We start from the raw sequence: 24,812 nt of genomic DNA, 5'->3' as shown, positions 1-24,812 counted from the left end.
GAGAGTCAAGTTGGAGGAGAAGTAGCAGGCTGAGACGGCATCAGGTAGCAGGAGACCAGCTATAGAGCTTATCTAACCATTGAAAACACCTACAAATCCAACGGGAAATCTAAGAGAAGAAGAGCAACAATTCTAGAAACAGAAAATAGATCACTTTCTGAAAGGTAGGACCTGAGGAGAAGTGAATCCAAAGTGATGGGATGATAGACCATGGCGGGGGAGAGGCCGGCTCCTGGCAAGCAGCGGAGCAACAAAGCACAAAATCAGGACTTTTAAAAGTCTGCTCCACGGAGGGACATAGCTCCGGAGGCTAAACCAGGGGGAAGCCCACACAGGGGTAGCGTAACCCCAGGTCCCGCGGGGTTACAGATGGGGGTGTCTGAGTGTCACAGAGCTCACAGATATTAGAGCAGGGAAGCTGGTTACAGCAACAAAGCCAAGGAGTGAGCTCTCAACTCGGGCTTACCTTGAACCAGTTGCAGGCTGGGTGAGCTTGGAGCGTGGCCGGAGGCCATGGAGACAGAAGCGGCTGGGCACTTTTCTCCATGTGGGAGCGATTGAGCCCTTTCCTCCAAGCGCAACCAGAGGCCAGGGAGACAGGGACAGTTAGGCAGTTTTCTCTGAGGATGCACTGAGGAGCGGGACCCCAAGCTCTTGACTTCTCCAGGCCAGAGATTGGGAGGCCGCCATCTTCATTCCTGACCTCCGGAACTCTACGGAAAGCGCTCAGGGAACAAAAGCTCCCGAGAGCAAACCCGAGTGGATTACTTAGCCCGGCCCCTGGTAAGGATGGTGCAATTCCGCCTGGGGCAAAGACACTTGAGAATCACTACAACAGGCCCCTCCCCCAGAAGATCAACAAGAAACCAAGCCAAGACCAACTTCACTCACCAAGGAGAACAGCAGAATTCCAGAGGAGGAGAAAGCAAATCTTATCTGGACAAAATGACAAGTCGGAAAAAGTCACCACAAAAAAAAAAAAAAAAAAAAAAAAAAGCAAGAGGCAGTACCGAAGGCTGGGGACTAATCAATACAGACATTGGTAATATGACCGATCTAGAGTTCAGCATGACGATTCTCAGGGTTCTAGCCGGGCACGAAAAAGGTATGGAAGATATCAGAGAAACCCTCTCCAGAGAGATAAAAGCCCTTTCTGGAGAAATAAAAAAACTAAAATCTAACCAAGTTGAAATAAAAAAAAAGCTATTAATGAGGTACAATCAAAAATGGAAGCTCTTACTGCTAGGATAAATGAGGCAGAAGAAAGAATTAGGGACATAGAAGACCAAATGACAGAGAATAAAGAAGCTGGGCAAAAGAGAGACAAACAAATACTGGACCACGAGGAAAGAATTTGAGAGATAAGAGACACCATAAGACACACAACATTAGAATAAATGGGATTCCAGAAGAAGTAGAAAGAGAGAGGGGAGCAGAAGGTATATTGGAAAGAATTATTGTAGAGAGTTTCCCTAATACGGCAAAGGGAACAAACATAAAAATCTAGGAGATGCAAAGAATGCCCCTCAAAATCAATGAAGATAGGTCCACACCTCATCACCTGACAGTAAAATTTACAAGTCTTAGCGACAAAGAGAAAATCCTGAAAGCATCCCAGAAAAAGAAGACTATAACATACAAGGGTAAAAACATTAGATTGGCAGCAGACCTCTCCACAGAGACCTGGCAGGCCAGAAAGAACTGGCATGATATATTCAGAGCACAAAATGAGAAAAATATGCAGCCAAGAATACTATATCTAGCTAGGCTATCAGTGAAAATGGAGAGATAAAAAGCTTCCAGGACAAACAAAAACTGAAAGAATTTGCAAACACCAAACCAGCTCTACAGGAAATATTGAAAGGGGTCCTCTAAGCAAAGAAAGACCCTAAAAGTAGTAGCAGAAAGAAGCAGAGACAATATACAGTAACAGTCACCTTACAAGCAATACAATGGCACTAAATTCATATCTCTCAATAGTTACCCTGAATGTTAATGGGCTAAATGCCCCAATCAAAAGACACAGGGTATCAGATTGGATAAAAAAACAAAACCTATCAATAGGCTGCCTACAAGAAACTCATTTTAGACCTGAAGACACCTCCAGATTTAAAGTGAGGGGGTGGAAAACAATGTACCATACTAATGGACATCAGAAGAAAGCAGGAGTGACAATCCTTATGTCAGAGCAATTAGATTTTAAGCCAAAGACTATAATAAAAGATGAGGAAGGACACTATATCATAATCAAAGGGTCTGTCCTACAAGAATACCTAACAATTTTAAATATCTATGCCCCTAACATGGGGGCAGCCAACTATATAAACCGATTAATAACAAAATCAATGAAATACATTGACAATAATACAATAATAGTAGGGGACTTTAACACTCCCCTCACTGAAATGGACAGATCATCCAAGCAAAAGATCAACAAGGGAATAAAGGCCTTAAATGATACACTGGACCAGATGGACATCACAGATATATTCAGAACATTCCATCCCAAAGCAACATTCCATCCCAAAGCATACATTCTTCTCTAGTGCACATGGAACATTCTCCAGAATAGACCACATACTGGGTCCTAAATCAGGTCTCAACCAGTATCAAAAGATTGGGATCATTCCCTGCATATTTTCAGACCACAATGCTCTGAAGCTAGAACTCAATCAGAAGAGGAAATTTGGAAAGAACCCAAATACATGGAGACTAAACAGCATCCTTCTAAAAAATGAATGGATCAACCAGGGAATTAAAGAAGAATTGAAAAATTCATGGAAACAAATGATAATGAAAACACAACAGTTCAGGAGGAGGAGTCAAGATGGCAGAGAAGTAGCAAGCTGAGACTGCTTCAGCTAGCCGGAGATCAGCTAGATAGCTTATCTAAAGATTGCAAACACCTGAAAATCCATCGGCAGATCGAAGAGAAGAAGAACAGCAATTCTGGAAACAGAAAATCAACCACTTTCTGAAAGGTAGGACCGGTGGAGAAGTGAATCCAAAGCGACGGGAAGAGAGACCCTGGGGGGAGGGGCCAGCTCCCGGCAAGCAGCAGAGCAACCGCGCACAAAATCAGGACTTTTAAAAGTCTGTTCTGCTGAGGGACATTGCTCCAGAGGCTAAACCGGGGCGAAGCCCACGCGGGGTCAGCGTGGCCTCAGGTCCCGCAGGGTCACAGAAGGATCGGGGGTGTCAGAGTGTCGCAGAGCTTGCGGGTACTGGAACGGGAAAGCCAGCTACAGAGACAGAGCCGACAGTAAGCTCACAGCTCGGTGTTACCTTGAACCGGTCGCAGGCTCGGTGAGCTCAGAGCGCGACCGGAGGTCAGGCAGACGGGAGTAACTGGGCGCTGTTCTCTGAGGGCGCACTGAGGAGTGGGGCCCTGGGCTCTCGGCTCCTCCGGCCCGAGACCAGGAGGCCGCCATTTGTATTCCCGTCCTCCGGAACTCTACGGAAAGCGCTCAGGGAACAAAAGCTCCTGAAAGCAAACCCGAGCGGATTTCTCACCCCAGCCCCGGGTAAGGGCGGTGTAATTCCGCCTGGGGCAAAGACACTTGAGAATCACTACAACAGGCCCCTCCCCCAGAAGATCAACAAGAGACCAAGTTCACCTACCGAGGAGTGCGGTTTCAATACCAAGGAGAGCAGAAGAATTCCACAGGAGGAGAAAGCCAAGCACGGAACTCATGGCTTTTTTCCTGTGATTTTTTTTAGTCTTGCAGTTAATTTAATTTTTTCTTTGTCATTTTTTGTTTTTTTTTTTCTTCTCGCCTTCGGGTAAAATTTTTTTTTTTAACTGTTACCTTTTTCTTTTTTAACGATTTTTTACTAGTTTATCTAATATATATATTTTTTCTTTTTTACATTTTAGTAGGAGTTTTCTTTTTTTAAAAAATTCTTTTCCTTTCTTTCTTTTTTTTTTCTTTTTTCTTTTTTTTTTTCTTTCTTCTTTTTTGAACCTCTTTTTATCCCCTTTCTCCCCACTCACGATTTTGGATCTCTTCTAATTTGGTTAAAGCATATTTTCCTGGGGTTCTTGCCACCCTTTTAGTATTTTACTTGCCCCTTCATTTACTCTTATCTGGACAAAATGACAAGACGGAAAAATTCAACACAAAAAAAAAAAACAAGAGGCAGTACCGAAGGCAAGGGACCTAATCAATACAGACATCGGTAATATGTCAGATCTAGAGTTCAGAATGACAATTCTCAGGGTTCTAGCCGGGCTCGAAAAAGGCATGGAAGATATTAGAGAAACCCTCTCGAGAGATATAAAAGCCATTTCTGGAGAAATAAAGGAACTAAAATCTAACCAAGTTGAAATCAAAAAAGCTATTAATGAGGTGCAATCAAAAATGGAGGCTCTAACTGCTAGGATAAATGAGGCAGAAGAAAGAATTAGTGATATAGAAGACCAAATGACAGAGAATAAAGAAGCTGAGCAAAAGAGGGACAAACAGCTACTGGACCACGAGGGGAGAATTCGAGAGATAAGTGACACCATAAGACGAAACAACATTAGAATAATTGGGATTCCAGAAGAAGAAGAAAGAGAGAGGGGAGCAGAAGGTATACTGGAGAGAATTATTGGGGAGAATTTCCTCAATATGGCAAAGGGAACGAGCATCAAAATTCAGGAGGTTCAGAGAATGCCCCTCAAAATCAATAAGAATAGGCCCACACCCCGTCACCTAATAGTAAAATTTACAAGTCTCAGTGACAAAGAGAAAATCCTGAAAGCAGCCCGGGAAAAGAAGTCTGTAACATACAATGGTAAAAATATTAGATTGGCAGCTGACTTATCCACAGAGACCTGGCAGGCCAGAAAGAGCTGGCATGATATTTTCAGAGCACTAAACGAGAAAAACATGCAGCCAAGAATACTATATCCAGCTAGGCTATCATTGAAAATAGAAGGAGAGATTAAAAGCTTCCAGGACAACAAAAACTGAAGAATTTGCAAATACCAAACCAGCTCTACAGGAAATATTGAAAGGGGTCCTCTAAGCAAAGAGAGAGCCTACAAGTGGTAGATAAGAAAGGAACAGAGACCATATACAGTAACAGTCACCTTACAGGCAATACAATGGCACTAAATTCATATCTCTCAATAGTTACCCTGAATGTAAATAGGCTAAATGCCCCTGTCAAAAGACACAGGGTATCAGAATGGATTAAAAAACAAAACCCATCTATATGTTGCCTCCAAGAAACTCATTTTAAGCCCGAAGACACCTCCAGATTTAAAGTGAGGGGGTGGAAAAGAATTTACCATGCTAATGGACATCAGAAGAAAGCAGGAGTGGCAATCCTTATATCAGATCAATTAGATTTTAAGCCAAAGACTATACTAATATATGAGGAAGGACACTATATCATACTCAAAGGGTCTGTCCAACAAGAATATCTAACAATTTCAAATATCTATGCCCCCAACGTGGGAGCAGCCAACTATATAAACCAATTAATAACAAAATCAAAGAAACACATCAACAATAATACAATAATAGTAGGGGACTTTAACACTCCCCTCACTGAAATGGACAGGTCATCCAAGCAAAAGATCAGCAAGGAAATAAAGGCCTTAAACGACACACTGGACCAGATGGACATCACAGATATATTCAGAATATTTCATCCCAAAGCAACAGAATACACATTCTTCTCTAGTGCACATGGAACATTCTCCAGAATAGATCACATCCTTGGTCCTAAATCCGGACTCAACCAGTATCAAAAGATTGGGATCATTCCCTGCATATTTTCAGACCACAATGCTCTAAAGCTAGAACTCAATCACAAAAGGAAGTTTGGAAAGAACCCAAATACATGGAGACTAAATAGTATCCTTCTAAAGAATGAATGGGTCAACCGGGAAATTAAAGAAGAATTGAAAAAAATCATGGAAACAAATGATAATGAAAATACAACGGTTCAAAATCTGTGGGACACAACAAAGGCAGTCCTGAGAGGAAAATATATAGCGGTACAAGCCTTTCTCAAGAAACAAGAAAGGTCTCAGGTACACAACCTAACCCTACTCCTAAAGGAGCTGGAGAAAGAACAAGAAAGAAACCCTAAGCCCAGCAGGAGAAGAGAAATCATAAAGATCAGAGCAGAAATCAATGAAATAGAAACCAAAAAAACAATAGAACAAATCAACGAAACTAGGAGCTGGTTCTTTGAAAGAATTAATAAAATTGATAAACCCCTGGCCCGACTTATCAAAAAGAAAAGAGAAAGGACCCAAATAAATAAAATCATGAATGAAAGAGGAGAGATCACAACTAACACCAAAGAAATACAAACTAGTATAAGAACATACTATAAGCAACTCTACGCCAATAAATTTGACAATCTGGAAGAAATGGATGCATTCCTAGAAACATATAAACTACCACAACTGAACCAGGAAGAAATAGAAAGCCTGAACAGACCCATAACCAGTAAGGAGAGTGAAACAGTCATTAAAAATCTCCAAACAAACAAAAGCCCAGGGCCAGACGGCTTCCCGGGGGAATTCTACCAAACATTTAAAGAAGAACTAATTCCTATTCTCCTGAAACTGTTCCAAAAAATAGAAATGGAAGGAAAACTTCCAAACTCATTTTATGAGGCCAGCATCACCTTGATCCCAAAACCAGACAAGGATCCCACCAAAAAAGAGAGCTATAGACCGATATCCTTGATGAACACAGATGCGAAAATACTCAACAAAATACTAGCCAATAGGATTCAACAGTACATTAAAAAGATTATTCACCACGACCAAGTGGGATTTATTCCAGGGCTGCAAGGTTGGTTCAACATCCGCAAATCAGTCAATGTGATAGAACACATCAATAAAAGAAAGAACAAAAACCATATGATACTCTCAATAGATGCTGAAAAAGCATTTGACAAAGTACAGCATCCCTTCCTGATCAAAACTCTTCAAAGTGTAGGGATAGAGGGCACATACCTCAATATCATCAAAGCCATCTATGAAAAACCCACCGCAAATATCATTCTCAATAGAGAAAAACTGAAAGCTTTTCCGCTAAGGTCAGGAACACGGCAGGGATGTCCATTATCACCACTGCTATTCAACATAGTATTAGAGGTCCTAGCCTCAGCAATCAGACAACAAAAGGAAATTAAAGGCATCCAAATTGGCAAAGAAGAAGTCAAATTATCACTCTTCGCAGATGATATGATACTATATGTGGAAAACCCAAAAGACTCCACTCCAAAACTGCTAGAACTTATACAGGAATTCAGTAAAGTGTCAGGATATAAAATCAATGCACAGAAATCAGTTGCATTTCTCTACACCAACAGCAAGACAGAAGAAAGAGATATTAAGGAGTCAATCCCATTTACAATTGCATCCAAAACCATAAGATACCTAGGAATAAACCTAACCAAAGAGACACAGAACCTATACTCAGAAAACTATAAAGTACTCATGAAAGAAATTGAGGAAGACACAAAGAAATGGAAAAATGTTCCATGCTCCTGGATTGGAAGAATAAATATTGTGAAAATGTCTATGCTACCTAAAGCAATCTACACATTTAATGCAATTCCTATTAAAGTACCTCCATCTTTTTCAAAGAAATGAAACAAATAATGCTAAAATTTATATGGAACCAGAAAAGACCTCGAATAGCCAAAGGGATATTGAAAAAGAAAGCCAACGTTGGTGGCATCACAATTCCGGACTTCAAGCTCTATTACAAAGCTGTCATCATCAAGACAGCATGGTACTGGCACAAAAACAGACACATAGATCAATGGAACAGAATAGAGAGCCCAGAAATAGACCCTCAACTCTATGGTCAACTCATCTTCGACAAAGCAGGAAAGAATGTCCAATGGAAAAAAGACAGCCTCTTTAATAAATGGTGCTGGGAAAGCTGGAAAGCCACATGCAGAAAAATGAAATTGGACCATTTCCTTACACCACACACAAAAATAGACTCAAAATGGATGAAGGACCTCAATGTGCGAAAGGAATCCATCAAAATCCTTGAGGAGAACACAGGCAGCAACCTCTTCGACCTCTGCCGCAGCAACATCTTCCTTGAAACAACGCAAAAAGCAAGGGAAGCAAGGGAAAAAATGAACTATTGGGACTTCATCAAGATCAAAAGCTTTTGCACAGCAAAGGAAACAGTTAACAAAATCAAAAGACAACTGACAGAATGGGAGAAGATATTTGCAAACGACATATCAGATAAAGTACTAGTGTCCAGAATCTATAAAGAACTTAGCAAACTCAACACCCAATGAACAAATAATCCAATCAGAAATGGGCAGAGGACATGAACAGACATTTCTGCAAAGAAGACATCCAGATGGCCAACAGACACATGAAATAGTGCTCCATATCACTCGGCATCAGGGAAATACAAATCAAAACCACAATGAGATATCACCTCACACCAGTCAGAATGGCTAAAATCAACAAGTCAGGAAAGACAGATGCTGGCGAGGATGCGGAGAAAGGGGAACCCTCCTACACTGTTGGTGGGAATGCAAGCTGGTGCAGCCACTCTGGAAAACAGCATGGAGGTTCCTCAAAATGTTGAATATAGAACTGCCCTATGATCCAGCAATTGCACTATTGGGTATTTACCCTAAAGATACAAATGTAGTGATCCAAAGGGGCACATGCACCCGAATGTTTATAGCAGCAATATCCACAATACCCAAACTATGGAAAGAACCTAGATGTCCATCAACAGATGAATGGATCAAGAAGATGTGGTATATATACACAATGGAATACTATGCAGCCATCAAAAGAAATGAAATCTTGCCATTTGCGACAACATGGATGGAACTAGAGCGTATCATGCTTAGCGAAATAAGTCAAGCAGAGAAAGACAACTACCATATGATCTCCCTGATATGAAGAAGTGGTGATGCAACATGAAGGCTTAAGTGGGTAGGAGAAGAATAAATGAAAGAAGATGGGATTGGGAGGGAGACAAACCATAAGTGACTCTTAATCTCACAAAACAAACTGAGGGCTTCTGGGGGGAGGGGGTTTGGGAGAAGGGGGTGGGATTATGGACATTGGGGAGGGTATGTGCTTTGGTGAGTGCTGTGAAGTGTGTAAACCTGGTGATTCACAGACCTGTACCCCTGGGGATAAAAATATATGTTTATAAAAAATAAAAAATTTAAAAAAAAAAAAAAAAGAAAACACAACCGTTCAAAATCTGTGGGACACAACAAAGGCAGTCCTGAGAGGAAAATATATAGCGGTACAAGCCTTTCTCAAGAAACAAGAAAGGTCTCAAATACTCAATCTAACCCTACACCTAAAGGAGCTGAAAAAAGAACAACAAAGAAAGCCTAAACCCAGCAGGAGAAGAGAAATCATAAAGATCAGAGCAGAAATCAATGAAATAGAAACTAAAAAAAGTAGAACTAATCAATGAAAGTAGGAGCTGATTCTTTGGAAAAATTAATAAGATTGACAGACCCCTGGTCAGACTTATCAAAAAGAAAGGATAAAGGACCCAAAAATAAAATCATGAATGAAAGAGGAGAGATCACAACCAACACCAAATAAATACAAACAATTTTAAGAACATACTATGAACAACTCTACACCAACAAATTCGACAATCTGGAAGAAATGGATACATTTCTAGAGACTTATAAACTACCACAATTGAACCAGGAAGAAAAAGAAAACCTGAACAGACCCATAGCCAGTAAGGAAATTACAGATGCTGGTGAGGATGCAGAGAGAGGGGACCCCTCCTACACGGTTGGTGGGAACGCAAGCTGTTGCAAACACTCTGGAAAACCGTGTGGAGGATCCTCAAAAACTGAAAATAGAGCTATCCCATGACCCAGCGATTGCAACTGGATATATATCCTAAAGATACAAATGTGGTGCTCCTAAGGGGCAGGTGCACCCGAATATTTATAGCAGCAATGTCTACAACAGTCATCAAAAACCTCGAAACAAACAAAAGTCCAGGGCCAGACGGCTTCCCAGAGGAATTCTACCAAACATTTAAAGAAGAATTAATTCCTATTCTCCTGAAACTGTTCCAAAAAATTGAAATTGAAGGAAAACTTCCAAACTCATTTTATGAGGCCAGCATCACCTTGATCCCAAAACCAGACAAGGATCCCATCAAAAAAGAGAATTACAGACCAATATCCTTAATGAACACAGATGCATAAATTCTCACCAAAATACTGGCCAATAGATCCAACAGTACATTAAAAGGATTATTCACCACGACCAAGTGGGATTTATTCCAGGGCTGCAAGATTGGTTCAACACTCACAAATCAATCAATGTGATACAATACATTAATAAAAAAAGAATAAGAACCATATGATACTCTCAATAGATGCTAAAAAAGCATTTGACAAAGTGCAGCATCCCTTCCTGATTAAAACTCTTCAAAGTGTAGGGATAGAGGGCACATACCTCAATATCATCAAAGCCATCTATGAAAAACCCACTGCAAATATCATTCTCAATGGAGAAAAACTGAAAGCTTTTCCGCTAAGGTCAGAAACACAGAAAGGATGTCCATTATCACCACTGCTGTTCAGCATTGTACTAGACGTTCTAGCCTCAGCATTCAGACAACAAAAAGAAATTAAAGGCATCCAAATCAGCAAAGAAGAAGTCAAACTTTCACTCTTTGCAGATGATATGATACTATATGTGGAAAACCCAAAAGGCTCCACTCCAAAACTGCTAGAACTTGTACAGAAGTTCAGTAAAGTGTCAGGATATAAAGTCAATGCACAGAAATCAGTTGCATTTCTTTATACTAACAACAAGACAGAAGAAAGAGAAATTAAGGAGTCAATCCCATTTACAATTGCACCCCAAACCATAAGATACCTAGGAATAAACCTAACCAAAGAGGCAAAGAATCTATACTCAGAAAACTATAAAGTACTCATGAAAGAAATTTAGGAAGACATGAAGAAATGGAAAAATGTTCTATGCTCCTGGATTGGAAGAATATTGTGAAAATGTCTATTCTACCTAAAGCAATCTACACATTTAATGCAATTCTTATCAAAATCCCATCCATTTTTTTCAAAGAAATAGAACATACAATCCTAAGATTTATATGGAACCACAAAAGACCTCGAATAGCCAAAGGAATATTGAAAAAGAAAGCCAAAGTTGGTGGTATCACAATTTCAGACTGCAAACTCTATTACAAAGCTGTCATCATCAAGACAGCATGGTCCTGGCACAAAAACAGACACATAGATCAATGGAACACAATAGAGAGCCCAGAAATAGACCCTCAACTCTATGGTCAATTAATTTTTGACAAAGCAGGAAAGAATGTACAATGGAAAAAAGACAGCCTCTTCAACAAATGGTGCTGGGAAAATTGGACAGCCACACACAGAAAAATGAAATTGGACTATTTCCTTACACCATACACGAAAACAGACTCAAAATAGATGAAGGACCTCAATGCGAGAAAGAAATCCATGAAAATCCTTGAGGAGAACACAGGCAGCAACCTCTTTGACCTCAACCGTAGCAACTTCTTCCTAGGAACATTGCCAAAGACAACAGAAGCAAGGGCAAAAATGAACTACTGGGATTTCATCAAGATCAAAAGTTTTGCACAGCAAAGGAAACAGTTAACAAAACCAAAAGACAACTGACAGAATGGGAGAAGATATTTGCAAACGACATATCAGATAAAGGGCTAGTATCCAAAATCTATAAAGAGCTTAGCAAACTCAACACCCAAAGAACAAATAATCCAATCAAGAAATGGGCAGAGGACATGAACAGACATTTCTGCAAAGAAGACATCCAGATGGCCAACAGACACATGAAAAAGTGCTCCATATCACTCGGCATCAGGGAAATAGAAATCAAAACCACCATGAGATACCACCTCACACCAGTCAGAATGGCTAAAATTAACAAGTCAGTAAATTACAGATGCTGGTGAGGATGCGGAGAGAGGGGACCCCTCCTACACTGTTGGTGGGAACGCAAGCTGTTGCAACCACTCTGGAAAACCGTGTGGAGGATCCTCAAAAAACTGAAAATAGAGCTACCCCATGACCCAGCGATTGCACTACTGAATATATATCCTAAAGATACAAACGTGGTGCTCCTAAGGGGCAGGTTGCACCCGAATGTTTATAGCAGCAATGTCTACAATAGCCAAACTATGGAGAGAACCTAGATGTCCATCAACAGATGAATGGATAAAGAAGATGTAGTATATATACACAATGGAATACTATGCAACCATCAAAAGAAATGAAATCTTGCCATTTGTGACGACGTGGATGGAACTAGAGGGTATCATGCTTAGCGAAATAAGTCAATCAGAGAAAGACAACTATCATATGATCTCCCTGATATGAGGAAGTTGAGATTCAATGTGGGAGGGTTGGGGGGGGGTAGGAAAAGAAAAAGTGAAAGAAGATGGAATTGGGAGGGAGACAAACCATAAGTGACCCTTAATCTCAGAAAACAAACTGAGGGTTGCTGGGGGGAGGGTGGACGGGAGAGGGTGGTGGAGATATGGACATTGGGGAGGGTATGTGCTATGATGAGTGCTGTAAAATATGTAAACTTGGCGATTCACAAACCTGTATCCCTGGGGATAAAAATACATCATATTTTTATTTAAAAATAAATTAATTAATAAAAAAAATTTTTTTAAATGTGGTAGACCTGACTTTTTCTTGCCTGCATATCACTAATCTTTCATTTATTCTCTATTGAGCACTACATAATCTGCTATTAAAAGCACCCATTTATTTTTTAAGTTTCAAGTAAAAATTTGAAGGAAAAGTTAAGTAATTAAATAATATCTGAGGTATTAATTGGACAGGCACAAAGCATATGATAGAAATCCTTTCCTCTAACCAGGGTTACATTCTCCTTACATGTGATAGATTGTATCAGTGCTCTCAATTATGCACTCTCTTTTTAAGAAGATTAGATTACCACGCTGTTGACATGGGCTTGGCGATATGACTTGCTTTGTTCAATGGAGTGTGAGCAGAAGAAACACTTTTCATCTACTGATAGAAACTGTAAGAGCTATCAAGTGACCCCACTAATGAACTTGTGCTTACCAGAGCAACTTGCCCTAGAAGGATCTGATCCTTCACTCTGAATCTAAGAAGTAGAAATAACATGAAGCATAAACAAGGCTAAGTTGCAATGCTAGTGAGAAATGAACTTTTATACTTACATACCACTAAGATTGGGTGGTTGTGTGTTACTGTGGGATAATCTAATAAATGCTAACCTCACACTCCCTTTTTTTCTTCCAGAGGAGTCTTCTCATTAACTTCAAATTTTTTCTCTCCTCTGGTTCTCTTAATAAAGTATAGTAATATTAAAAAGTACAATTTTAAATTATCTTTTATAAAATAGTTCCTTTTGTTCTCTTTTATTTTTTTAAAAGATTTTATTTATGTATTTGACAGATAGAGATCACAAGTAGGCAGAGAAGCAAGTAGAGGGAGAGGGGGAAGCAGGCTCCCTGCTGAGTAGAGAGCCCCCGATGCAGGACTCCATCCCAGGACCCTGAGATCATGACCTGAGCTTAAGGCAGAGGCTTAACCCACTGAAGCCACCCAGGCACCCCCTTTTGTTCTCTTTTAAAAAAGAAGAGGACATTAGGGTAAGGAAAGGAAAACTGGATGGGAAGAAATCAGAAAGGGAGACAATGAGAGACTCTGGACTCTGAGAAACAAACTGAGGACTACAAAAAGGAGGGGGGTAGGGAGATGGGGTAACAGTTGATGGGTATTAAGGAGGGCACACGTTGTGATAAGCACTGGGTGTTAAACAGAATAATGAATCACAGAACACTACATCAAAAACTAATTATATACTGGTTGTTGGCTAATTGAACATAATAAAAGTATTTTTAACATACAGAAAAATCTCACAAATGTTTCATTCTACCATTTCCAAAGATAAAATGATCAATAAAAAATTTTAACAATCTCCCTACATAATCATCAAATATCATCATTACTCTTCTCCCTTCTTTCCTCCTTCCCTCCCTTCAGTACTTAACTGGATAACATAGTATGTATCAGGCACTATGATTGAAGATGTGGATTCACTAGTGAAGAAAATATGGCCATGGCCTATGCCTGCCCTCACAGATCTCATTTTTTTTTTTATTTTTTAAAGATTTTATTTATTTATTTGACAGACAGAGATCACAAGTAGGCAGAGAGGCAGGCAGAGAGAGAGGAGGAAGCAGGCTCCCTGCCGAGCAGAGAGCCCGATGCGGGACTCGATCCCAGGACCTTGAGTTCATGACCCAAGCAGAAGGCAGCGGCTTAATCCACTGAGCCACCCAGGCGCCCACAGATCTCATTTTTTGAGGGAATGAACAAAACTCAAATATTCACACAAACAAAATTCCAAATATGGCAATTGAAATAGACACACACATAATAGACAAATTGGATTTAACTGGACAGTCAATGAAAAGCTTCTCAGAACTAACTCTTAAACTGTCTTAAGGTTAAATGTTGGGAAGAAGGAACAGGAAAAATACCATAGGAAAAGGAAATAGCATAAAAATGTCACATGGGGGTGCCTGGGTGGCTCAGTCTTTAAGCCTCTACTTTCAGTTCAGGTCATGATCCCAGAGTCCTGGGATGGAGACCCACCTTGGGCTCCTTCTCAGTGGGAAGCCTGCTTCTCCCTTTCACAGTCCCCCTGCTTGTGCTCCCTCTCTTGCTGTCTCTCTCTCTCTCTCTGTCAAATAAATAATTAAAATCTTTTTAAAAATGCCATATAGGCTGGGGAAAATATGGCAAATAAGAGAAGATCAAGTAGGGCCATTGTATTTGAACTGCATAATAAGGGTAAAGAATGTGTGATATGAGACTGCACAGGCAGATATGCCCACCTATTCAGGGATATAGTAGGAGAGGTAAGGAGGCATTTTTGTCCCTTCATTCCTGTTAACATTAATGCAGGTATGAAGAGAAATGGATCACAGTTATGGGAAGGAAGGAAGGAAGGAAGGGAGGGAGGGAGGGAAGGAAGGAAAAGCAAAGCAAGCCAAGCAAAGCGAGGGGAGGGAGGGGAGAAGGAAGAAAGGAAAGAGAGGAAAGGAGAGTGGAAGAAAGGAAAAGAGAGGGAGGGGAGGAGGGAGGAAAGGAGAAAAGAATGTACCTACCACAGTGTAGATAACGGGCTAGAAAGAGAGCAGAATGACTGCAATAAACCAGCTTTGGAAGTCACTGTAAATACACATAAGACATGATGATAGATCTTACCAGAGTGCTGGTGGAGTCGTGAGACAGATAAAAATGTATTTAGCCTGTGGAACATTCGTTATTATCATGTTGAATATGAGGACTGAAATAGAAAAAGGAAGCAAGAAAACCATAGGTTTCTGAGCTAAGAAAACTAGTAGTGGCTAGAAAGAGGGTTGACAAGGACAGCAGAAGCTTAGTTAAACATATTTTAATTTTAAAGTGTCTTTGAGTATAAGAGGATATGTCAAAAGGAGGTGATAGGGGTGAGAATAAAACTCATTATTAGATCATTTTTTCACCATTTTGATAACCTCTAAAGGGATTCAGAGTGATTTAAAGAGCAACACCAAGAAACATCTAGGGGCACCTGGGTAGTTCAGTTGGTTAAGCCTCTGACTCTTGATTTCAGCTCAGGTCATGATCTCAGGGTTGTGAAGTTAAGCCCCATGTCAGGTTCTGCCCTGGGAGTGGAGCCTACTTAAGATTCGCTCCCTCTGGGGCACCTGGGTGGCTCAGTGGGTTAAGGCCTCTGCCTTCGGCTCAGGTCATGATCCCAGGGTCCTGGGATCGAGCCCCACATCGAGCCCCACATCGGGCTCTCTGCTCCATGGAGAGCCTGCTTCCTCCTCTCTCTGCCTGCCTCCCTGCCTGCTTGTGATCTCTCTCTCTCTCTGTCAAATAAATAAATAAAATCTTAAAAAAAAAAAAAAAGATTCCCTCCCTCCTTCTCACTCTGCTTCGCCACGCCAACGCCAAAAAAAAAAAAAAAAAAAAGCTAATAGAAGTAAACAAAATTTAAGCTAATGATAATCACAAAAACTACCATATCACCTCAGGAGAACAAAAATGAAGAGATGTATTATACTTAACATATTGGATATGTTATATCAAAATGAAAATTGTATTTGCATAATTACCTTTCATTGATTAAACCTGCCACTGTTTCAATATCAATTGCAAGCTTTTTGTTTTCTTCTGCCAATTGAGCATTTGCAATCGAAATATCTGAAAAGTCTCTTGCAATATTAGAAAGCTCAATATCCCATGATTTTTTCTTGAAGAAAAGAATAAAAGAATCATTTATATATGTCTTGTATCTCAGAAAGAAAAACATGTGCAATGATGAAATTACTTTTACATGCATGAGTTAGTATTTAGGAATAGAGAATAGAACTCTAGGGAGAAGGAGGGAAAGGTCAACTTACTGCGGCATAATAATTATTAAGTACACTCAGATACTCCTTTTCAAAACTTTTTTTCTTCCAGGATAGTTGATCATAATTTTTTTTTAAATCATCGACCTAAGAAAAAAATATAGAGAGAAAAATAAATGAATTATGAACCTTCCTGTTCTTTTTTAAAGTAAGAAATATTTCAAATTATCTACTTATCGTAACTTAATAAATGTTGATTAAAATAGTATGACATCATAGGTTGTTGCCATTTATAAAAATTGATGCAAGACTCTGAATAGAATATAGCAAATCAAGTCTAACAGTGCTCAGTTAAACAGAATAAAATAGAATGTATTTTAGTTATATTGTAAGAATTTATAAAAATTAGAAAATTTAAATCATAGTTCATCACACTAAAAAATTGAAAGAAAAAATAACACGAATATGGTCAACACTCTAGAACAACTATGTGATAAATTCACTATCTAGTTTCAATAATTTTTAAGCTAGTACAAGGAAAAACTATGCAAATACAATACAGAGAAGAAAAAATATCAAACCATAAAATGCTAAATGCATGCCCACTGAACTCAATAATGAGACTAGATTATCTCTTATCACCATTATTATTAATCATGTTTTGGAAAATTTAACTAAATGCAATTGGATGATAAAACCAAAAGTTATTATAATGTTGAATATGAATAGACAATACACCCTCAACTTTAGATGATACAGTTGAACACTTTGAAAAACCAGAAGATTTTATTTTAAACTACAATGTATGACTTTGGTAAAATGAGCATAAGGAAATTAATAGCTTTTAACCATAACAGTAACAATCTATTTAAAAACATAGTGACAATACTTAAAAACTTTGGCCAAAAAATAAAAAATATCTGGGAATAATTAAACATAAAAGGGAAGACCTATATAAAGCAAACACAAATTCTGTTTTAAAAGCTTAAATCAAGACCCATACGAAAAGAGTGATAAGCCATGCAAAGGTTTAATAGAATGAACTGTCAGTTATCCTACAATTATGGTTGCTTAACTTGTCAATATACTAAAAACCACTGAACTGTACAATTTTAGAAAGAAACAACATAGTTAAGAGGCAACAGATCCAAAAATTAATGACAAAGTTAATAAGACATAGTTTCTCAAATCATTTCAGAACCCTCTTTATTATTTTACACATATTACATATCATACCATCTGTATTACTATTCATTTAATAATTTTCTTAAGACAAGTCACATGTTTATTTAAACAATCATTTAAAAAAGGAAACTACTATTATTGGAAGTTTAAAAATCCAACATCATATACCATAAAGGGAAAAAACTTTAAAAATAAAAAAAGAATTTATTAAGTAATCTAAAAATAAATACTAGTATTAAATTCTTCAAGTTACTAAGAAAGTACTAAATATATTTTTCATAGAATTCCGATCAGTAATTAAAGAAATATTTGAATTGGTGTTGTATTTTGAAGATGAGCATTTCAATGAATTACAAATTTACCTGTATATTTAATGTTTGCCATTTAACTGAACATTATATTTCTAACCCAAATAAAAATAAGTATTTTATAATTTTTAGTTTCAAGAAGCCTTTGAAATATCTTCCAGAATTGTTCTTTGGAAACTGTCCAGTTACTAAGTGATGTACAAGCTTTCTTACCCACCCATTACTACCATTGTTGGGAAATAATCAAGATAAAACTATCAGTCAAGCATGTTTAGATAATGCAACATATTTTGAGTGTATTCCTTAAGGTTGTAACCAAATTACTCAGACGATGAGATATTTCCTCCTTGACGTAATTAAAAGGTTTATTCTATGGCTTCAATTTTGCTGGATTTTTTTCTTTAATGTGTTTCACCTATTAGAATTCTATTAGGACATTTTGTTTTGAATGAGAAAATACCTTTATAAATGTTCTAATTTTTAATGTAGTTCTCAGCCATAAAGTAATCCAGAAGCCTGAATTTTTCACCAAGGAATACTTGAAGCTCTTTTTATAAATTAATAGGATGTGAGTTTCTTAAAAAGCACATATTGAAGACTAAGGGTTGAACATTCATTTACAAATCTGAGAGCACATATGAGTATTTGGTGGTTTTAACTAATTTGATTAATAATTTTAAAAGTTCAATTTCTTTTTTTTTTAAAGATTTTATTTATTTATTTGACAGAGAGAGATCACAAGTAGACAGAGAGGCAGGCAGAGAGAGAGGGGAAAGCAGGCTCCCTGCTGAGCAGAGAGCCCGATGCAGGACTCGATCCCAGGACCCCGAGATCATGACCTGAGCTGAAGGCAGAGGCTTTAACCCACTGAGCCACCCAGGCGCCCTAAAAGTTCAATTTCATTTTGCAATGGCTTAAATATGACTATTCAAGAGTAGAATAGTGGGTGGATTTGCCTTTCTTGACAATTTTTTGAATATATGTAACTAGTTATTTTCTTTCATCTGTCTATGGCATTAGCATCATATGTGCTTAATTAAAAACATGGATTTCAGGACTTACTGCTGTTTCTCAAGAAGTCAAGAAGTCATCAATACATTTGTATTTTCTTTATCTGTACACAGTAGCAAAGAATTCACCATGCATAAATTCATCATTTTGCAGTGAATGATAACTTTTATACCAGAAATAATTACTTCTTTACATATTTGGTTATCTCTATAAGTAAAAGACGAATTGTTATTTGACATAGGCATTTAATGAATCATTTTGTTATATCCTTGAAACTCCCAGTCACCTGGTAGCGGGCTTGATAAATGTCTTACTAACTGCTTCAGCAGATCTGGACTCTGAAGTTAATTGTAATGCTAAAAACATAATTTTAAAGTCTCAGCATTTTCATTCTGTGTCACTCTGTACATACACTTGAGCATCCGTCTATTCCTACATTTTGATAGGCTCCCTATTTTTTGTGCTTCAACATGACAATCGTGGATTATTTAATAATCATGACCATTGTGACTAATCTTAGAATACATAATAAAGTAGATTTTTCTTCACCATTCATAAAATCCAAAAATCTAATAAAAATCAAATTCTTTCCACACTAATTTTTCTTCGCTGCTTGTAAACATTAGTAAAAAACTTTTAGGAAATGTTTAATTTGGTTTTCATACCTATCTAAAGACATGTAACTGATTCTATTACATTCTTCACTAGTATCTTTATTTCTACACTTAAACATCCATAATTTTTTTTTTCAGAGAAAAAGCAAGAGAGAGAACATGCATCCCTGAGCAGGGGGAGAGGGGCAAAGGAAGAGGGAAAGAGAGAAAATCTTAAGCAGGCTTCATGCACAGAGTAGATCTCAGAATGATCTCAGGACCCTGAGATCAGGACTTGAGCCAAAATCAAGTTGTGGAGGCTTGACCGAATGAGCCACTCAGGTATCCCAAACATCTGTGGGACAGATGTGTGAACTGTTTCATTCATTTATCTAGGACTAAATCTACAGGAAGTACAAAAATCATAAATATATCCCAAACCAGTTTCTAATGTGCTTTCCAGATCAGAAGTGATAGCTCTGATGCCTAAAATTATACATATTTCATATGCCAAACAATCATAAATTTTTTAGAAGTAGATTTTCCAGGGCACTAAAGTGAAAATTCAGTGCCTTCAGGTCAAAATTAATGATCTGTATTACCATGCCACTGATAGGTGTTTGTCGGCAAGCTCAGGAAGTGAAATTATGAAATGCTTATGAGCACACCTTAACTACTACAGTATAATTCTTACATCCTGCAATTTTTGAATAAGTACTATTATTTTACCCCTGCCCTAAGCAATAAAGTCCCTGGAATCACACATGAAATCATTGTGTGCTAATTGCTTTCTTAATATAAATGGTAATATACACATAACTTTGAAAATGCTCATCACTGGAATATCTAAAATTATATGGTATGTCATGAATAGTAATCTTTGCAAGTAAAAGAAGAAGAAATGTGAATGGCTAATTAAAAGAAAATGAAAATGAATTTACTTCACTCCCAGGCAGGAAATGAAAATTAATCCAATACTGCTTTACCCAAGAATTAAGTTGCTTTGATTTTAAAACACCTATGTGCTGGGAAAAGTGAGAAATCAGACATTTATATTGCTCACATACACATACATGTGCACAATATACATAGCAAATTTTCAGAATGTATTTCAATAATATCTATCTTGAAAAATACACTTAGTTTTGTCTGACACAACAATCCAAATTTTGAGAATTTTGCATTTACAAGGAACCAGCACATAAAAACAGCATACATAAAGTTATTAATATTTAATATTGTTAGTAGTGGCTAATAACTGTTTCATTCTGAATTTATTTGAAAGATAAATAATTAAGGTGTAGTGTTATTTTTTATTATGTTAAGTCACCATACTGTACATCTATCGTTAGTTTTTGATGTAGTATTCCATGATTCATTGTTTGTGTAACACCCAATGCTCCATGCAATCCATGCCCTCCTTAATACCCAACAATAGGCTAACCCATCTACCCACCGACATCCCCTCTAAAACCCTTAGTTTGTTTCCTGGAGTCCATAGCATCTCCTGGTTCATCTCCCCCTCCGATTTCTCCCCCTTCATTTTTCCCTTCCTTCTCCTAATGTCCTATATACTATTCCTTATGTTCCACAAATAGGTGAAACCATTGATAAGTGACTTCTCTGTTTGACTTATTTCACTTAGCATTATCTCCTCCAGTCCCATCCATGTTGATGCAAAAGTTGGGGATTCATCCTTTCTGATGGTTGAGTAATATTCCACTGTATATGTGAACCACATCTCCTTTACCCATTCATCTGTTGAAGGGCATCTCGGCTCTTTCCACAGTTTGGCTATTGTAGACATTGCTGCTATGAACATTGGGGTACAGATGACACTTCTTTTCACTACATCTGTATCTTTGGGGTAAATACCTGGTGGTGAAACTGCTGGATCATAGGGTAACTCTCATTTTTAATTTTTTGAGGAACTTCCACACTGTTTTCCAAAGTGGCTGTACCAACCTGCATTCCCACCAACAGTGTAAGAGGGTTTCCCTTTCTCCACAGCCTCTCCAGCATTTGTTGTTTCTTGCCTTGTCAATTTTTGTCATTCTGACTGGTGTAATCAATGTAGTTTTGATTTGAATTTCCCTAATGGCTAAGGATGATGAACACTATTTCATGTGTCTGTTTGCCACTTGTATGTCTTCATTGGAGAAGTGTCTGTTCATGTCTTATGCCCATTTTTGGATTATTGGCTTTTTGGGTGTTGAGTTTGAGAAGTTCTTTATAGATCTTAGATATAAGCCCTTTGTCTGTACTGTCATTTGCAAATATCTTTTCCCATTCTGTGGGTTGCCTCTTTGTTTTGTTGACTGTTTCCTTTGGTGTGTAGAAGCTTTTTATCTTGACGAAGTCCCAAAAGTTCATTTTTGCTTTTGCTTTCCTTGCTTTTGGAATCATGTCTTGAAAGAAGTGCCAGGTTGCTGATGTCAAATAGGTTACTTCTTAGGTTCTCCTCTAGGATTTTGATGGATTCCTGTCTCACACTGAGTTCTTTCAACCATTTTGAATTTATCTTTATGTATAGTGTAAGAGAATGGTCGAGTTTCATTCTTCTGTATATTGCTATCCAGTTTTCCCAGCACCATTAATTAAAGAGACTGTCTTTTTTCCATTGTATATTTTCTCCTGCTTTGTTGAAGATTACTCCACCATAGAGTTGAGGGTCCATATATAGGCTCTCTATTCTATGCCACTGGACTGTGTGTCTGTTTCTGTGCCAGTACCATGCTGTCTTGGTGATGACAGCTTTGTAATAGAGCTTGAAATTAGACAACATGATATCCCCAGCTTTGTTTTTCTTTTTCAAAATTTCCTTGGTGACTCGGGGTCTTTTCTGGTTCCATAGAAATTTTAGGATTTATGATCCAGCACTTTGAACAATGCCAATGGTATTTTGATTGGGATGACATTGAAAGTATAGATTGCTTTGGGCAGCAGAGACATTTTAACAATGTTTATTCTTCCAATCCATGAGCAGGGAATGTTTTTCCATCCTTTTTTGTCTTCTTCGATTTCTTTCATGAGTGTTCTGTAGTTCCTAAAGTATAAATTCTTTACCTTTGGTTAGGTTTATTCCAAGGTATCTTATGGTTTTTTGTTGAGGTGAACAAAGTGTAATTAATGGCTCAATGAACCTCCTTTGCAACTTCCTACTAGGTGCTTTCTTGTTTATCAGAGCCCAGGGCAGAAAAAGAACAGAAAAGAAGGCAGGAAGTCCAGGAAGCAGTTTCTACTCTTATTTGTGAAAGCATTCAAGATGTAAATTAGTTTCGACCGATAGGAGATACAGTCATACATACTATGGATAGTAAAATTGAGGTAAAAGTCATCTTCCTGATTCTTGGTTGCTTTCTTTAAGTTTAGTTTTGTTAGTTTTCTGTTGGCAAGTAAGGTGATGAGGTGTGAATATTGTATAATTGTGTTCAGTGTCTATCTGCTAGCTGTGGGTGTTGCAGCACTGTGGCATCAAGCAGCAGTGGCTACAGCTTTCCAATCCCAGTTTTCTAATCCAAGGAGCAGGCATACACTCAATACAGGTTCAGAAGCAGCCCCAGATGTCATAGTTCCTCTACTGGTCAATTTGGAAAACCTCCTGAAGTCCAGCCTACAGGTCTCTCGGCCAGCTTTGTAAACTAGTTGAAATCTCTAAATCCCTTCCTACCTAAAACAGAGTGATTTCTGTTTTCTGCACTGTACTCTGACTGGTATGATGGCAATTAATAACACATACTATTTGTACCATTAGAAAAGTACACTAAGAGAGCCGGGATAGCTCAGTCTGTTAAATATGCCTGACTCTGGTTTTAGTTCAGGTTATGATCTCAGAGTGGTAAGATGAAACCCTGCCTCAGCCTCGGTGCTCAGTGTGAAGTCTCTCTTCCTCTCCTTCCCCTCTGCCTAATAAATAAATAAACAAAATATTTTTTTTAAAAAGTATATTAGACTTTTATCTAATTATCATGAGGAATATCACAATGTATTTTTAAGTAAAAGAGGAGGTTTGCTAAATGTGTATATAGGGAAAAGTCCTTTTTAAATTAAAAATCAAATAATAAATTGTACAAACAGATACAATTATACATTTATAGGAGGATAGAAAAAATATGTGCAAGATGACATACTGTGTTGGTAACACAGGCTACTTCATGCAAGATCAGAAATGGGAAGAAAATAGGTATTACAATTGATAGCAAAACCTTTGTATCTTTTTATTTATACCATTTGCCTAGGTGAACATGTTACCTATAACATTTACAAGAAAATTAAATAAAGAAATGCAGCACCTAGTCTATACAATCTCACTGTTTTATAAATTGGGTGAGTCTTTAATAGAGTGGAAATTACTGAGGACAGTTGAAAATAAAAATAATGAAAATAACAAGGTGGTAAAACATTCTGCATACTACACCACTGAAAAGAGAACATATATATTTTAAATAACTAGTAATATATGGGATTCATAATTGGCAATGTTTTAGACATGTGTATTGAATGAAAGATTAAGTTTGAACAGAAAATATCAATATTTAAAATTATTAAAATCATGTAAAGAATAAAATGTTTTTCTAAATGAATGGTACCCTTTATATGTATTCTCCTTTAATCAACACATTAACCTCTAAATCCCTCTCTTGCACATTTTTAACATACAAAATTAACATATACCTGTTGTTCAAATGAGAAAACTCAATCTCAAAAGGGTATAATGTCACAACTGGAAAGTGTAGGCAAAATGTGAGCCTGAGTCTCTGTGACAAACTCTAAAATAACATTCTAAATAAAGTGCTTTAAAAATTCTCAGCCTTACTAATCAGAGAAATGAAAATTTAAAACCACAGTGGGATAAATCCTACAAAAGAACTATAATTAAAAATAAATAAGAGACAATATTAGAGGATTGTGTTAATCTGAGGCTGGAACTCTCATACATAATGGTCTGAGTAGAAAAAATGTGTAACTATCTTGGAAAAATGTTTTGGCATTAGCTACTAAAACTGAACAGAAGGGTTTTTGTTTTGTTTTGTTTTTTGCCTAACAATTCCCAACATAAATTAATACAGAGTTCGAATGTGTATTTCAACTACCTTGGTCTGAAAAACTAGAAGGACTGAATGTCATAAACTAGAACTGGAAAAACTGCAGGCTGGATATCTAAAGTTCAATTTTGGAAAAGGTAAGCTTGAGATACCAACTAGACAACTAAGTGGGTTTGAGTTGTTAATTACATATACATAAAGCTTATTCTAAAAGACAAAGCCCTGAGAGTCTCAGATGTTTGTGCAGTT

General features: G+C 37.7%; 1 protein-coding gene across 6 annotated transcripts in view; it reads right to left on the bottom strand.

The window, feature by feature from the left end:
- CCDC178 (coiled-coil domain containing 178) overlaps nucleotides 1–24,812 on the bottom strand; it is a 444,107-nt gene that overhangs the window by 293,475 nt on the left and 125,820 nt on the right. For all 6 annotated transcript variants that reach the window (XM_082699591.1, XM_082699596.1, XM_082699595.1 and 3 more), the window contains 2 exons: nucleotides 16,473–16,568; nucleotides 16,185–16,321 (listed from right to left, as the gene is read on the bottom strand). In XM_082699591.1, coding sequence (XP_082555717.1) covers nucleotides 16,185–16,321; nucleotides 16,473–16,568 — 233 coding nt within the window. The remainder of the gene's footprint in view (nucleotides 1–16,184; nucleotides 16,322–16,472; nucleotides 16,569–24,812) is intronic.

The sequence above is a fragment of the Mustela nivalis genome (assembly GCF_964662115.1).
Source record: "Mustela nivalis genome assembly, chromosome: 14".
Lineage (NCBI taxonomy): Eukaryota > Metazoa > Chordata > Mammalia > Carnivora > Mustelidae > Mustela > Mustela nivalis.
This window is presented reverse-complemented; position numbering and strand designations above follow the sequence as displayed.